Raw genomic sequence first — 16,619 nt, 5'->3', positions numbered from 1 at the left:
TAATAAAAGAAAATGAAGAAAAGAATAAAAATGCCCTAGACAAAGCACTAGTGAATTCAGATTCAACTCCTGATCCTTCTCCTTTATGATCTATGCATATGATGGTGCTGATGTATCAGGACAAGAATATGAAAATTGTGCATTAAACTGTAGATTAATTATTTATTTCAAATAAATAAGATCAATTCAGAACAAAGTTTGTTACTGCATCTTTACAAGAAAAAAATGCTAGATTTTTAATAATTCGATTGCGTACAATTTATTTTCTGAGAAAGTTGTAATTCTTTGTATTGTGTGCTTGTTTTTCTCAACAGTTCAGGACGGCAGCTAAGTGAAGTCTTCATTCAGCTCCCGTCTAGAAAAGAATTACCAGAGTATTATGAATTAATTAGGAAACCAGTGGACTTCAAAAAAATAAAGGTGAGAACTGTTTTTGGGTGTGGACGTTTCTTTATTCCTTTTCACTATATAGAAATATGAACATTAAGTCATCATTAAAATTATGATCATGTGGATATTAAATTTGCTTATTGTTTTTGGTTATATTTAAAATTTTAATATACCCCTTGTTATGAATTTTTCTTAACGTATATTGCAGTACTTCACTACTAACCTAAGTCAAAGCAAAACACAGGATGATGTAAATCATACCTTCAGAGATGATACATTAATGTGTTTTTTTTTTGTAAAGGAGAAAATTCTGAATCTGTAAGCAAAGCTTAAATAAGTGTAGTGCTTGCAAAAATTTTATGTTGTTGGGAGGGATATAATCATCTTTCAACTAGCATCACATCTTGGAACAGCCACAGTTGGATAGGTGAGGATTAGGCAACTTTTTGCACCTTAGAGGCCATGAGGAGTTCATGGCTATCTCTTTTACCTTCACTCACACTGTACCTCTTTTTGTCTCTGTACTAAGAAACTTGGAATTGAACTCCTTTCTTATCCACAACAATACAATTTCTGTTGCTTTTGGCCCTTCTAATTCACACAACAATTGCAAAATTTTTAGTCTGCCTTTGGCCATGATGCCTTTAGTCAGCATATTCCTCTCACACGGGCTTTAAATTTTGTTTGTTTGTTTTAATCGGATACTTGTCATTCCACTTAGGTAAAATGCTTAAAGAGAAGGTTTTAATGTATTGAAAAGCAATATTAATTGATTGTCGTGTCTGTTATTTTTCTTTTTCTCTCCTCACTGCTGCCATCCATCCTTCTCCCCATCTTCTTAACAAATGCAACAGGAAAGAATTCGTAACCATAAATATCGGAACCTCAGTGATCTGGAGAAAGACGTCATGTTGTTGTGTCACAATGCTCAGACATTCAATTTGGAGGGATCACAGGTCTGACTGAACCAGTTTGTGTTAAATGTGTCTTCCCTACTCAGTGTTTTCAGTGCTTGTTTAATTATGACAATTCTGTATATAAAACTTCTTTTAAAATCTAATTTAATGAATAAAAAATCCCAGATTCTTTGAAGGATCCAGAATCCTTTGGTCACAACTAGAATTCAGACATTCAGTGAATTTAGTTTTGATTCCATAATCCTGAGATCAGTTTGTTCTGGTATACTTTAGGACAGTTTTCAGACTTTGAATCTATGCTAAATGGCTGTGCCCTGAAGAGCCATATGTTGGTTTGAGCTCACCAAAGTGCAGAATCACAGAATCGCAGAATGGTAGGGGTTGGAAGGGACCTCCAGAGATCATCTTGTCCAACCCTCCTGCTTGAGCAGGTACACCTAGAGCAGGCTGCACAGGAAAGCATCCAGGTGGGTTTTGAATGTCTCCAGGGAAGGAGACTCCACAACCTCTCTGGGCAGCCTGTTCCACTGCTCCGTCACCCTCACAGTAAAGAAGTTTTTTCTCATATTGAGGTGGAACTTCCTGTGTTCCAACTTGTGCCCATTGCCCCTTGTCCTGTCATTGGGCACTACTGAAAAGAGCCTAGTCCCATCGTCCTGAAACCCACCCTTTAGATATTCATAGGTATTGATGAAATCCCCCCTCAGTCTTCTCTTCTCCAGGCTGAGCAAATCCAAGTCTCTCAGCCTTTCCTCATATGGGAGATGCTCCAGTCCCCTGATCATCTTGGTAGCTCTCCGCTGGACTTGCTCAAGCAGTTCCACATCCTTCTTAAACTGGGGGGGGGTCCCAAAACTGGAAACAGTACTCCAAATGTGGTCTCACTAGGGCAGAGTAGAGGGGGAGGATAACCTCTCTCAACCTGCTGGCCACACTCTTTTTAATGCAGCCCAGAATATTGTTGGCCTTCTTGGCCACAAGGGCACATTGCTGTCCACCAGCACTCCCAGGTCCTTCTCAACAGAGCTGCTTTCCAGTAGGTCAGCCCCCAGCCTGTACTGGTGCATGGGGTTGTTCCTCCCCAGGTGCAGGACCTTGCACTTGCTCTTGCTGAATTTCATCAGGTTCCCCTCGGCCCAGCTCTCCAGCCTGTCCAGGTCTTGCTGGATGACAGCACAGCCTTCTAGTGTATCAGCCACTCCTCCCAGCTTGGTGTCATCAGCAAACTTGCTGAGGTTACACTCTATCCCATCATCCAGGTCATTGATGAATATGTTGAACAGGACTGGACCCAGCACAGACCCCTGGGGAACACCACTAGTTACAGGCCTCCATCCAGACTCTGCCCCATTGATCACAACCCTCTGAGTTCTGTTGCTGAGCCAGTTCTCTGTCCACTCATCCAACCCACACTTCCTTAGCTTGCCTATGAGGATGCTATGGGCAATTACTAATACAAGTAATTGAGGGAATGGTCCAGTTTAGGGACAGTTGTTAAGTGTTTAGTGGTGAAATTTTCAGCTCTACTGATGGAAGATAATGTTTAAAGTTTGTCTGACACTAGAACTTTGTGTATATAGTTCATATTCTCTGGATATTGTTGACTTTTTTTTCTTGTTGAAAGAACAGTATCCATTTTGAGAGACTGGAATAATGTACCCTCATTAATAAATAATGTACCCAAATCTCTCATCTTGGAGAGATACAGAGTTCAGGATTTTGCCTGGTTTACACACAAGGACGCACTCAGTCCTATGAATTCACAATAGACGAGGTAAACAGCAATACAAAAAAACCCACAAAAACCTGGAAGACAGATGAGAAAGTTGAAATATATGCTCTGGATTAGATATGAAAGGATAGGATCTAAATCTTGAATGGGACAGACACACTAGGCTAGTGAAGAAGGCATTAAACAAAGAAAGAGTTATGTGAAAAGGGGGAAAACACACATTCATCAGAATTAAGATCATTGGAACAAAATACATCTAAGCACTGCAGGATATGAAGAGAATAAACTCTTTGCTTTCCTATACACCAGTCTCAGGAATCTGGGCAAACAAGCATAATTAGGATTGTACATTATGAAAACAAAATCAGCCTACATGGTCCTGAAAGCTGGTGGGAAGATTGGAATGTTTAAATTTTTATCAGAAGATTGAGTTGGCAGTAGGAAAGAAGATAGGGAATAGCAACATATGTGGAAATTTATATTTATGTGGCAACATATGTAAAATAAAGTACTACCTGTATCAGAGTCTCTGACACAGTTTTAAATACACATTCTAGCAGATGAGGCCCAAATAGCATGATGCAACACACTATTAAACTGCAGTAGATAACATGATGACTGTTTCTGTAATGTTCAAGAAAAAAAATGTCATGGGGGACTTCAGTAAAAATGTTATAAACTGGATGTCACATGCTGCCAATATTAATGCATTCTGCAAGTGTCTAAACACTATAGATGACCCTTTACTATACAGAGGAATTTTATATCATGTTATATTGACAAATAACAAAGATATTAAACATTCAATTAAAAATGAGGGGTTGTTTAGTACAAATGATCGTTACTTGATTATTTTTGTTGTGTACAAGCAGAATAAAATGTCTGTTGTACAGACATTTTTGATATCTTAACAACATTCAATTAAATGAAAAAGTCAAAATCAGCTCAATTATTCAAGTAAAAAAATATTAATGATTGGAAGTGTGGGAGAAAATCTTACTAACTGTTCAGAATATTTTGCTTAGTTATATAGATGTTTATAGCTATTTTACTGCTAATGAAAGTAAATTGAAAAAATAAGGGAAGCTGATATCAAAAAACATGACTGATCAGTTTGCAATTGTTTGGAAGTTGATCAGGGAGGTAAAAATATGCAAGGAAAAAACAATAGTCACATGAGAAATCAATATAGATAATTATTCTTGTCAGAAAACTGGTTGCTATTCTCTTGGTAGGATTATCAATAATGATACTGAAATAGTAGAAGTGTTCAGTAGATATTTCTGTTCTTTGGAAATAATCAGATTCATATCACAGAATGATGCAGAAATATTTTCCATTCCAACATACTGATGTTATCTACCAAATTTAGTATTCCTTTTTATAGCATGAAGTCCAAATAACTTATACCTACAATTTTTTAAATTTCTGTCTGAGACACTCCCTGTACCATTAATTTTGATTTTCATTAAACCGTGGAACATTCCTGTAGTAGTTCTCAAATTTTTTAGGTTTTCTTTTATTCTGTGTAATAGTTTGGATCCACTTTTGCTCTGACACATACTTATATAATTAAAATATAATATTTATGTGTGCACTACTTACATTAAAAGATACAAACCCATAAGTTTAGTTCAGACAGAGATATTTAAGTATACAATAAAGTAAAATTTAAGTTAAATACTTCACATTTGTTTTATTAGCATGATGCATGCTCCTCTTTTTTTTTTTGAGCAAAGCATTTCCATCTGTGCTGCATGCTTAAAAGGTGTTTTCAGGAAGAGACAGATCTTATATGGTGTCTTCAATTTAACCAATGCATTGCTTCCAAAGTTTTACAGAACAGCATGTGCAAGCTCATTTTGTTAAGATGATTATAGTGTCTCATTATTATTTCTAATTTTTTTTCTGTTAAATTAATCTGGCAAATACATTACAAGCCAGATGTAGTCCTCTCATTCATAGATGTTCTTCCAATGAGGTTAATATAAAAGCTAATAGTACCAAAAAAAAACTTAGCAGGCTCTAAAATATTAATAGAGTTTTGGATAAGCATTGATTTTCAGTCCTTTTGGATCTTAAAGGAAGGAGTCTTAAAGGCATCCCAAAGCTGCTTGAGATAAATTATTTTCTTTTTTACCCACTTTGGATTTTGGAATAACAATTTTAAAGGCTTTTATGATCTAATTGAAATATATCATAGTTCTAGTAGTAATAAAATAATAATAAAAGAAAAACAATTGCATTCCAGGATGGACTCTTTCTCTAATTGGATGTTTTAAATGTGATACATTTTAAGAGTTGTATTTTTGTGGCTCACTGTTGGCTGGATTCTTCATTTACAGCATGAAAATTCAATATTGGCATTTTTTTGTAAAATTCATGAAACAAGTGTTGTTACTTGTAATAAAAAGGCCATGTTCCATGAGTTTGTATAGGAAGAAAAATGAATTGTTGATGATGCTTCACTTGCAGTTCTGAAATCGGTTTGATTTCATACTGTAGATCTATGAGGATTCCATTGTTCTTCAGTCTGTATTCAAAAGTGCACGACAGAAGATTGCCAAAGTAGAGAGTGAAAATGAAAGCAAGAATGATGATGATGATGATGATGAGGAGGAGGAGGAGGAGGAGGAGTCCGAGTCAGAATGTAAGTTCCCTGCTGAATGCTGAGAAGGAAACACATTTAGGGAAGAGGGGGGAACTGATTTTTCCATTTGTTTACTGAGACTGGTTATTGACTTTAATTTTCCACTGGTGGAAGTAGTTTCTTATAAAGTTTACTGTTTTTGGCTGCTTCCATTCAGCTTAAGTCTCTTGGCTACTTTATTCTGGCTATATTTCTTAGAATTGTGCTGAAGACTTCAAGTGCTTTTAAGTACTGCTCAGATAGAAACAGATGACTTTTCCCTATCTGACTGACCATGAGTATATATGGACCCTTCTTTTCCTGATCATGTCGCTTGCAAATATAAGTGCCTAGAACTAGTGACTTCCTTAATCGATAGGTGAGCAACCTTTCTGATATTATGCAACATATGTAATTAAGAACCAGAAAAATGGTACTTCAGTGAGACAAACGGAAAACAGAACTCAGATTGTTTGGCAAGCAGGAGATGGCATTCATAATTTAAGAGGCCCAGCTAATCTGCTGTGAGATGGGTCCAGGCTGGGCCAAAAATTCATCTGGGATCTAGGGCATGCTGCAGGTTAAGTTGGAGCATCTCTTTTAAGAAGTGGTACTCTCATCTCTTATTAAATTATTCTGATATAATTTAACTCTGTTGGTAAAAATGTCTGTCTTTTATTTCCAATTTGAATTTTAATTTGCTGCATCTCTGCTATTCCACAGAATTGCCAGTAGGTTCACAACACACTGATGGCAAAAAAAGGACTATAGAAAGAGCCAGATCTACATATTACCTTTCAGCTCCCCTGACCAATTAAAGTTTCCTCAATAGGTACCTTCTCACATAACCTCTGAACTAGAAGTCCCTGCAAATTTGTAAACATGATACTGTGGAAAAGGAAGGATCCCTTCATTCTGCTTTCTGCCACCCAAGTGCTTCTACCCCATACTTCCTAACTACCTAGAATTGCACTTTGAAAGTGTGTCTGGATAGAGAAAGTAGAGTACTTTTGCCTTGAACTACGCTGCAAGTATTACAAGCAGCTGTGCAGAGCATGTAACTTCAGCAGTTCAGCTAGAAATGAGTAGATACCCTGGGACTGGGTACTTGTGTTCTCTTTGGTAAGCTGCCAACTAAAAAATTTCCAGTCACCTCCACATGGAGTTTGTGTAGTTAAAAAAACCCCAAAATTGTCTGTTCCTACTGAAGATAGACATTTTTCTATGTGCAGGCAACAAAAACTACTTTATTTCCTAACATGCATCTTCTTGTACAAGGTTCCCTGAGTGTAGTTGCAACACTAAATTGTATCTGTAAGTGCCACACATTCTAAAAGTGAAAGAAGGATGCACCTGATCAACTCGGATTTTCTTGATAGTTTAATGCAAATTAGCACTGCAACTATCAAGAACACAAGTAAAAGAAAATATCTATACTTAATTCCACAATCTAAAGAACAGAAAGAGGATTTTTTTTTTCAGGCTACAAGGTGAGAATTTACATGAAGACAGACTGTTTCAAAGTTAATTGTTATTTAGTAGGAAAATGGTATACAATAAAGGCAGATGTTACATTCACATTCCACTTTTTACAGCAAAATCAGTGAAAGTCAAAATCAAGCTGAACAAGAAAGATGAAAAAAGCCAGGACAAAGACAAAGGCAAGAAGAGGCAAAGCCGAGTAAAAGCCAAGCCTGCTGTGAGTGACAATGACAGTGATGAGGGTCAAGATGAAAACGTAAGTTTTGTTCACTGATATTTTGGAAATGGTTGCAGTGATTTCATCTATACCCTGTCCTGTTTGCACTCAGAATTTTCACCTCTTCATGCTTAGAAACATTAACCATTGTTTTTAATCTGTGTCATCATCTTGGGAGGGTCAGGGAGCAAGTTCAAACTGTATTAGGGTTTGCTTGTGGGATCTGGTCTTAGTGCTGGAAGACAAGAAGTCTGACACTTTTGGCACTTATTTTTTGAAGATGTTCTTTCATCCTTCAAAACTTTAAAACTCATAGTTTGTTTGCTTTCATTCCCACCCTAGAAACACTTGGTTTTAATTTCTCATAGGTGTTTCTATTAATGCAACAAATGAAGACAGATCTTTCCAGGCATTTTTAAAATGCCTAGGTAGACAGAAAGGAGCTAGTGTTTCCTGACTCCATGCTTTTTCTTCTCTAAAGAGGCCCACAGCAATTTAATTGGAATGAAATGTCATGAAAGGAGAATAGTAAATAGCATATTACTTTTCTTACGGCTATCTTGATTTGTCAATTTAATTGCAATTTTTCTTTTTTTCTTTAACAAAATCCATAAAATACTTAGCAAAGAATTTCTGACTTTTCTTGTGTCTCTTACTTCTAGGACCAGTCAGAAGCAAACAGAAGTGATGATGAGTAATTCACAAAGTTTATTTCCTTGGCAGAACTGACCCCATCCCCTTCCCTTCTCTCATTTTACAATCACTGAATTCATTTTGTCAAACAGACACTGGGTTGTATTCTCATCCTCTATAAACTAGCTCTAGGATACTGCCCAACAAATATATTATAGTGTAAAAAAGGAAAAAAGTAACATACTGTGACTGAATGGACCTCAAAGATTTTTTTTAAAATTCTCCAAAATAACAAAAAAAGCTTTTGATGAAAAAATGTGTATTGATAGTATATTTCTCTGGGTTGGGTTTCCTTGGTAATGGTTTCATCATGCCTGGTTTTATCATTTGATGTTTTCAGTGTCATCAGAAAGACAAAAAAAAAAGTCTTTTGTAGCATTGATAACCAGGAGAAGCCATCAAAAGCCATTGTGTATTTTATGTTTCATCAGGCAGTTTTTTGCTCTAATGTTTTTTTTTCACTGTGGTGCATATATGCAATTTTGTTTAATAGCTTATACATATACAGTAGTTAGCCTTACCTCACCTTGTCCTGTATACATTTTTTCACTTTATGCTTGATGATCTTCAGAAAAATGCTTTTTTGAATTGTAGCAAATTTATGTGTACTGTAAACTCTGCTAAACTTTTCTCCTCCTGATTAAAAAAAATGGGTTGAAAAACATTTTAGAATATTGCAATCTATATAGTGTAATGAATAGCTTCTTTCATCAAACTGATCTTCTATGATACCAGTGTGAATTCTCACCTTTTCACTAAAGTGTACTTAATCTTTGCTTTCTTTGCACAATGTCTTTGGTTGCAAGTCATAAGCCTGAGGCAAATAAAATTCCAATAATTTTGAAGAGCATTGTATTGGTGCTTGTCTGAATTCTATAGGAGCACTATACACCATGCAGCCGTGATTGCTGCCTCCCTCCCCCAGCCAGCTCCTCCCAGTTAGCATACTGGGCATGACGTTGCATGATATGGAATATAATAAATTATATATAATATAAATAATATAAATATAAACAATATAAATAATACATAAATTAGTTTATTTTCTCATTATGAAGAATCAGATCATGCTTTCCATGACAGAGATGTACCAAGACGTGGTAAACAGACTATAAGTATGTAATATCTACACTTAATATTGCTGTTGCTTCCTGTAGAAACCCAAACTTCTCATATTCTAAATATAAAATCAATATAAATTTTTTACACATAGAACATTTCTTAAACTGAAGATTTCTAAGTTACATAAACCATTTGTTTCTCAGTATGTATCCTCACTGTGAAGGATGTTATGGAAGCTGTCAAACCTAGAGGACTCCGGGACCTGTGAATTCCCCCTTCCTGGCCACTGAAGTCCAGCTGGGTACACTCAGACCCAGTCTAAGATGCAGCTGCTGCTGTCCATATTTGCAGGTTTGGCCAGTAGTGAGGCTGAGCGTGTATTCCAGAGAGGCACATACACACACAGGATAGTAACACAGGTGGCCACACAAAGTATAATAGACAGAATCATAGAATATCTAAAGTTGAAAGGGACACATAAGGATCATCAAGTCCAACTCCCTGCTCCTCACAGGACTACCTAAAAGTAAACCATATGACTAAGAGCGTTGCCCAGATGCTCCTTGAACTTGGACAGGCTTGGTGCTGTGACCACTTCCCTGGGGAGCCTGTTCCAGTGACAAACCACCCTCTCAGTGAAGAACCTTTTCCTAAGGTCCAAACTGAACTTTCCCTGATGCATTTTCATTCCATTTCCTCATGCCCTATCGCTGGTCACCAGAGAGAGATCAGCACCTCCCCCTCTGCTGCACTCCTTGAGGAAAGTTGTAGACTGCGATGAGGTCAACTGTCTTGGTTTAAGCCAAGATAGAATTAATTTTCTTCGTAGTAGCCAGCATGGGGCTATGTTTTGGTTTTGTGCTGGAAACAGTGGTGATAATGTGGTCAAGGACTTTTTCAGCTCCCCATGCTCTGCTGGGTGCACAAGAAACTGGGAGAGGATACAGACAGGACAGCTGACCCAAAATGACCAAAGGGTTATTCCATACCATATGACATCATGCTCAGTATATAAAGCTGGGGGAAGAAGAAGGAAGGCGGGGACATTCAGAGTTATGGCATTTGTCTTCCCGAGTAACCGTTACACTTGACGGAGCCTTGCTTTCCTGGAGATGGCTGGACACCTGCCTGCTGATGTGAAGCAGTGAATGAATTCCTTGTTTTGCTTTACTTGTGCATGTGGCTTTTGCTTTACCTATTAACTGTCTTTATCTCAACCCAGGCATTTCCTCACTTTTACTCTTCTGATTCTCTCCCTCATCCTGCTGTGGGGGGCGGCTGTGTGGTGCTTGGTTGCTGACTGGGGCTAAACCACAGCATCACCCCTCTGCCTTCTCTTCTCCAAGCTGAACAAACCAAGTGATCTCAGCCGCTCCTCATAAGTCTCATGCTCGAGAGTTTTCACCATCTTGGTTGCCCTCCTCTGGACACTCTAATAGTGTTATAACACTCTTATATTGAGGCGCCCAAAACTACACACAGTAGTCGAGATGAGGCCGCACCAGAGCAAAGTAGAGCAGGACAATCACCTCCCTCAACCAGCTATCAATACAGTGCTTGATGCACCCCAGGACACGGTTGGCCCTCTTGGCTGCCAGGGCACACTGTTGACTCATGTTCAACTTGCCATCAACCCAAACCCCCAGATCTCTTTCCATGGGGCTGCTTTCCAGCCTCTCATCCCCCGGTTTGTATGTATAACCAGGATTACCCCGTCCCAGTAAGCAAGACTTTCCCCTCATGAACCCATGTTGGCTATGACCAATGACTGCATTGTCTCTCAAGTGTTTTTCAATAACTCCCAGAATAACCTTCTCCATAATTTTACAAGGCACTGAAGTGAGACTGAAAGGCCTGTAATTACTAGGGTCTTCCTTCTTACCCTTCCTGAAAATTGGGAGAATAAGTTGAACACAAGTCAGTATCTGTACTGCTGAGAAAATAGAAAAACACTATACCATGATGTATAAACAACTTAGCAGTTATGTGAAAGAATTCTTCCCCTTTATTCAGGCTTTGACAAAAACATAAACAAGGTTGTTAATCACTTGGAGAGAGTTTAAGGCAGTTGAATGAAAATGATCAGAGGTCTAGAAAACAGGGCCTATGGGAAAAGATCAAATGAGCGGGGGTTGTTAACGCAAAGGCTTTTATGTCTTTTAAGACATAAAAAGATGTTGGGGGGAAAAAAGAAGTAAACAACCTGTTCTTCATGATCACAGCAGACAGAACAAGAAGTAATGTGCATAAAAATCAGCAAAGAAATTCAGATAAGGTATTAAGGAAAACTATATCAGAGCAATAGCTTCCCTTAGGGACTTCTAAATTTTCATGGTATCATAGAATCATAGAATGTCCTGAATTGGAAGGCACCTGCAAGGATCATCGAGTCCAACTCCTATCTCCGAATAGGAGAACCCTGAAATTCTCACCCTGTGTCTGAGGGCGTTCTCCAAGCGCTTCTTGATTATTGTCATAGAATCGTAAAATCATAGAATGGCTTAGGTTGGAAGGGACCTTTAGAGGTCATCTAGTCCAACACCCCTGCAGTGAGCAGGGACATCTTTAGCTAGATCAGGTTGCTCAGAGCGCCATTCCAACCTGACCTTGAATGTTTCTAGGGATGGGGCCTCCACTACCTCTCCCTGCAACCTGTTCCGGTATTTCACCACCCTCACTGCAAAAAATTTTTTCCTTATATCCAGTCTAAATCTACACTCCTTTAGTTTAAAACCATTACCCCTTGTCCCGTCACAACAGGCCTTGCTAAAGAGATTGCCCCCATCTTTCCTGTAGTCCCCCTTTAAGTACTGGAAGGCGGCAATAAGGTCTCCCCACAGCCTTCTATTCTCCAGGCTCAACAACCCCAACTCTCTCAGCCTGTCCTCGTAGGAGAGGTGCTCCAGCCCTCAGATAATTTTTGTGGCCCTCCTCTGGACCCACTCCAACAGCCCCATATGCTTCCTGTGCTGAGGACTCCAGAGCTGGATGCAGTACTCCAGGTGGGGTCTCACCAGAGTGGAGCAGAGGGGCAGAATCACCTCCCTCAGCCTGCTGGCCATTCTTCTTTTGATGCAGCCCAGGACACGGTTGGCTTTCTGGGCTGCAAGACCACATTGTTGGCTCATGTCCAGCTTTCCATCCACCAGTACCCCCAAGTCCTTCTCCACAGGGCTGCTCTCAATCCCTTTCATCCCCCAGCCTGTATTGATATTGGGGGTTGCCCCGACCCAGGTGCAGGACCTTGCACTTGGCCTTGTTGAACCTCATGAGGTTCTCACAGGCCCACCTCTCCAGCTTGTCCAGGTCTCTTTGGATGACATCCCGCTCTTTTGGTGTGTCAACTGCACCACTCAACTTGGTGTCATCTGCAAACTTGCTGAGGGTAGACACGATCCTGCTGTCTAAGTCACTGATGAAAATGTTAAACAGCACTGGTCCCAGTACGGACACCTGAGGGACACCACTCATCACCGGTCTCCATCTGGACATTGATCCATTGACCACTACCCTCTGGCTGCGACCATCCAGCCAGTTCCTTATCCACCGAACAGTCCACCCATCAAATCTGCATCTCTCCAGATTAGAGAGAAGGATGCTGGGGGGTGACCATGTCAAAGGCCTTACAGAAGTCCAGATAGATGACAACCCTAGCTCTTCCCTTGTCCACTGATGTAGTCACTCCATCATAGAAGGCCACGAGGTTGGTCAGGCAGGACTCGCCCTTGGTGAAGCCATGCTGGCTGCCTCAGATCACCTCCCTGTCCTCCATGTGCCTTAGCATAGCTTCTCGGAGGATCTGTTCCATGATCTTCCCCGGCACAGAGGTGAGGCTGACAGGTCGGTAGTTCCCACGGTCCTCCTTTCTACCCTTTTTAAAGATGGCCACAATGTTTCCTTTTTTCCAGTCCCCAGGGACTTCACCTGACTGCCATGACTTTTCAAATAGCATGGAGAGTGGCTTAGCGACTACATCAGCCAGTTCCCTCAGGCCTCTGGGATGTACCTCATCAGGTCCCATAGACTTGTGTATATCCAGGTTCCTCAGGCAGTCATGAACCTGATCTTCCCTTACAGTGGGAGGGTCTGCTCCCCCAGTCCCTGTCTTGCGGTCCATCCACTTGAGAGGTGTGGGAAGAGAGGTTACCAGTGAACACTGAGGCAAAACAGTTGTTGAGTACCTCAGCCTTCTCCTCCCTCGTCTGTTGATACTAGGCCACCATTCTTGTGCATCGGGGGGGGGGGGGGTACGCTTTCTTTAACCTTCCTTTCCTGGTTGATGTACCTGTAGAAGCCCTTCTTGTTATTCTTTGCATCCCTTGCCACATTCAGCTCCAGCTGTGCTTTGGCCCTCCTGACCCCATCCCCACACAACCAGGCAGCGTTCCTATACTCTTCCCAGGACACCTGTCCCTGCTTCCACTGCCTGTGCAGTTCCCTCTTGCTCTTTAGTTTGACCAGCATGTCTCGATTCAGCCATGCTGGTCTCTTCCCTTCCTTGCCTGATTTCTTACACCTGGGAACGGAGAGCTCTTGCACTCTATGGAACACGCCCTTAAAGATCTGCCAGCTCTCTTCTGTTCCCTTGCCCCTGAGGACCGTTTCCCAGGGGGTCCTGCTGACTAACTCCTTGAAGAGCTGGAAGCTTGCTTTCCTAAAATGTAGAGTCCTGACTATACTTCTCGCTTTTCCCGTATCCCTCAGGAGTGTGAACTCCACCAGTGCGTGATCGCTGCAGCCCAGGCTGCCTCCAATCTTGACGTCGCCGGTGAGCTCACTTGCATTGGTGACCATCAGGTCCAGTATTGCATCCCCTCGGGTAGGGCTGTCTACTACCTGTCTCAAGAAGTTATCCTCAAGGCATTCTAGGAATCTCCTGGATTGCCTACAGCTTGCCCTGCTACTTTTCCAGCAGATGTCAGGGTGGTTGAAGTCCCCCAGTAGGATGAGAGCCTGCGAGCGCGAAGCCTCCTAGAGTTGGAGGAAGACGGCTTCGTCAGTAGGCACCCCTTGATCAGGCAGCCTGTAGTAGTCACCAACCACAAGGTTCCCTCTGTTGCCTCAGTCTCTGGTTCTTCCCATAAGCTTTCAACCTGCTTGTGGTTATTCTTCAGTCAGGAGCTCACTCCTTCCCGCTCTGAGTGGTGGAGGGGGGTGGGGACTGGGCTACTTTCTGTCTCCCTGTGCTTTTTCCTTCATGCGTTTGCTGTGGTTTTGCTGTGGTTTTGCCACTTTAGGAAGGATCCTCTGGCAGACCGTCTGCTCTGGAAAACTTTGCCTCGGTGGCTTCGCCACTTGCCACTTCGTCACTTTGCCGTTTGCCAGCTTCCAGTCGACTGGGACCTCTCCAGACTCCCAAGACCATCGAAAAATAATGGAGAGAGGTCCCACGATAACATCAGCCAGCTCTTTCAGTACCCTGGGATGAACCCCATCGGGCCCCATAGACCTATGTGCATCCAGCTGGAGCAGCAAGTCTCAAACAACTGCAGAGTCGATTGGGAGTTTATCACTCCCCCAGTCACGGTCTTCCAACACAGGGCTCTGGGGGCCCCAGGGACCATCATCAGCGTTGAAGACAGAGGCGAAGAAAGCATTAAATGTCTCCGCTTTCTCTACGTCCCTATTTGTGAGGTGACTGACCCCATCGAGCAATGGACCAATGTTATCTCTGATTCTCCTTTTGCTGTTAACATATTTTTAAAAAGCCCTTTTTGTTGTCCTTCACAGTACTGGCCAGCTTCAACTGCAGTTGAGCTTTGGCCGCACGAATTTTCTCCCTACAGTGGCAAACAGCATCTCTGTAGTCCTCCCGTGTCGCCTGTCCTTGCTTCCGATGTCCGTATGCTTTCCTTTTCCGCCTAAGTTCTAGAAGATGATCCCTGCTCAGCCAAGCCAGCCTTCTGCCCCGCTTGCTGGACTTCCGACTCTTTGGACTTGCCTGCTCCTGGCTCTTAAAAAGTGACCAGCATTCATGGACCCCAATACCTTCAAAAGCAGATTCCCTGGGGACCTTCCTAACTAGCTCCTCCAGCATCCCGAAGTCTGATCTCCCCAGGTTCAGGGTCGAAGTTTTGCTGGCAGTTTTTCTCCTATTGCCAGCAATTTGAAACTCAGCTTCTTCGTGGTCACTGTGACCAAGACAGCTACCAATCGTCACTTTGCCCATGAGTCTGTTTACAAACAACAAATCTAGGAGGGCACCTTTCCTAGTCAGCTCCCTTAGTACCTGCACCAAGAAGTTATCTTCAGCGTGCTTCAGGAATTTCCTGGACCTGTTTGTGTCTGCTGTATGGTATTCCCAGTTGACGTCTGGGAAGTTAAAATCACCCATAAGGACAAGGGCAGCTGATTGTCGTGGTTCAGCCCCAGTCGGCAACTAAACACCATGCAGCCGCGATTGCTGCCTCCCTCCCCCGGCCAGCTCCTCCCAGTTAACATACTGTTAACATTCCTTTGGCCGGTTTGAAACCGCTCTCTTAGCTGTGCCCCCTCCCCTCCCGGCTTCTTGTGCACCTGGCAGAGCATGGGAAGCTAGAAAAGTCCTTGACTAGTATAAACACTACCTAGCAACAACTAAAACATCAGTGTGTTATCAACATTATTTTCATACTAAGTCCAAAGCACAGCACTATGCCAGCTAGAGTGAAGAAAATTAACTCTATCCCAGCTAAAACCATGACATGATCTATAGATATCCCTTAATTCCTTAAAGAATAACTCATCGATGTCATCGTCCTGGCTGGGTGGTCGATAGTAGACTCCCACAACAACATTGGCTTGATTTGTTTTCCCCTTAATCCTTACCTAGAGGCTCTCAACCGTGTCCTCGCCAACTGTGAGCACCATACAGTCCAACCCCTCCCTTACATACAGCACCGACTCCCTGCCTCGCCTGCCCTGCCTATCCCTCATGAAGAGCCTATAGCCGTCCATCACAGCACACCAGTCACAGGACTCATACCATCAGGTTTCACTTATGCCAATGATACTGTAGCTCTGGGACTGGGCCAAAGCTTCTAGCTCCTCTTGTTTATTCCTCATGCTGCGCACATTAGTATAGAGACATTTCAAATGTGCTCCAGTGTAATCAGCACATCGTGGAGCGGACCAAAGGACCTCGCTAGCACACTGTCCCGCAAACATTGGCATGCCATCCCATGGCTTATCACTAGCGAGCCTGGTTTTATCCCTTTCCCCTTCAAATCTAGTTTAAAGCTCTTTCAATGAGCCCTGCTAACTCCTGCGCAAAGATCCTTTTCCCCCTTTGAGAAAGGTGTACCCCGTCTGCTGCCAGCAGGCCTGGTGTCATGTAGACCGACCCATGATCAAAAAACCCAAAATTCTGCCAGCGACACCAGTCACAGAGCCAGGTATTGATCAGCTGGGTCTTCCTGTTTCTTCCAACAACATTCTCTGCAACTGGAAGGATAGAGGAAAACACTGCTTGTGCTCCTGATCCCTTAACCGGTCATCTGATAGTCACTTTTGATCGCT

General features: G+C 41.9%; 1 protein-coding gene across 2 annotated transcripts in view; it reads left to right on the top strand.

Moving 5' to 3' along the window:
- The window catches only part of LOC142049641 (SWI/SNF-related matrix-associated actin-dependent regulator of chromatin subfamily A member 2-like), a 101,902-nt gene extending 92,997 nt beyond the window's left edge, over positions 1-8,905 (top strand). For both annotated transcript variants that reach the window (XM_075077521.1, XM_075077522.1), the window contains 5 exons: positions 315-420; positions 1,245-1,346; positions 5,545-5,689; positions 7,264-7,406; positions 8,030-8,905. In XM_075077521.1, coding sequence (XP_074933622.1) covers positions 315-420; positions 1,245-1,346; positions 5,545-5,689; positions 7,264-7,406; positions 8,030-8,065 — 532 coding nt within the window. In that variant the 3' untranslated portion in view covers positions 8,066-8,905. The remainder of the gene's footprint in view (positions 1-314; positions 421-1,244; positions 1,347-5,544; positions 5,690-7,263; positions 7,407-8,029) is intronic.
- The last annotated feature ends 7,714 nt before the right edge of the window (positions 8,906-16,619 follow it).

Source organism: Phalacrocorax aristotelis, chromosome W, assembly GCF_949628215.1.
Source record: "Phalacrocorax aristotelis chromosome W, bGulAri2.1, whole genome shotgun sequence".
In the NCBI taxonomy this organism is placed as follows: domain Eukaryota; kingdom Metazoa; phylum Chordata; class Aves; order Suliformes; family Phalacrocoracidae; genus Phalacrocorax; species Phalacrocorax aristotelis.
Note: the sequence above shows the minus strand (reverse complement) of the source record. Positions and strands in the feature narration are given on the sequence as shown.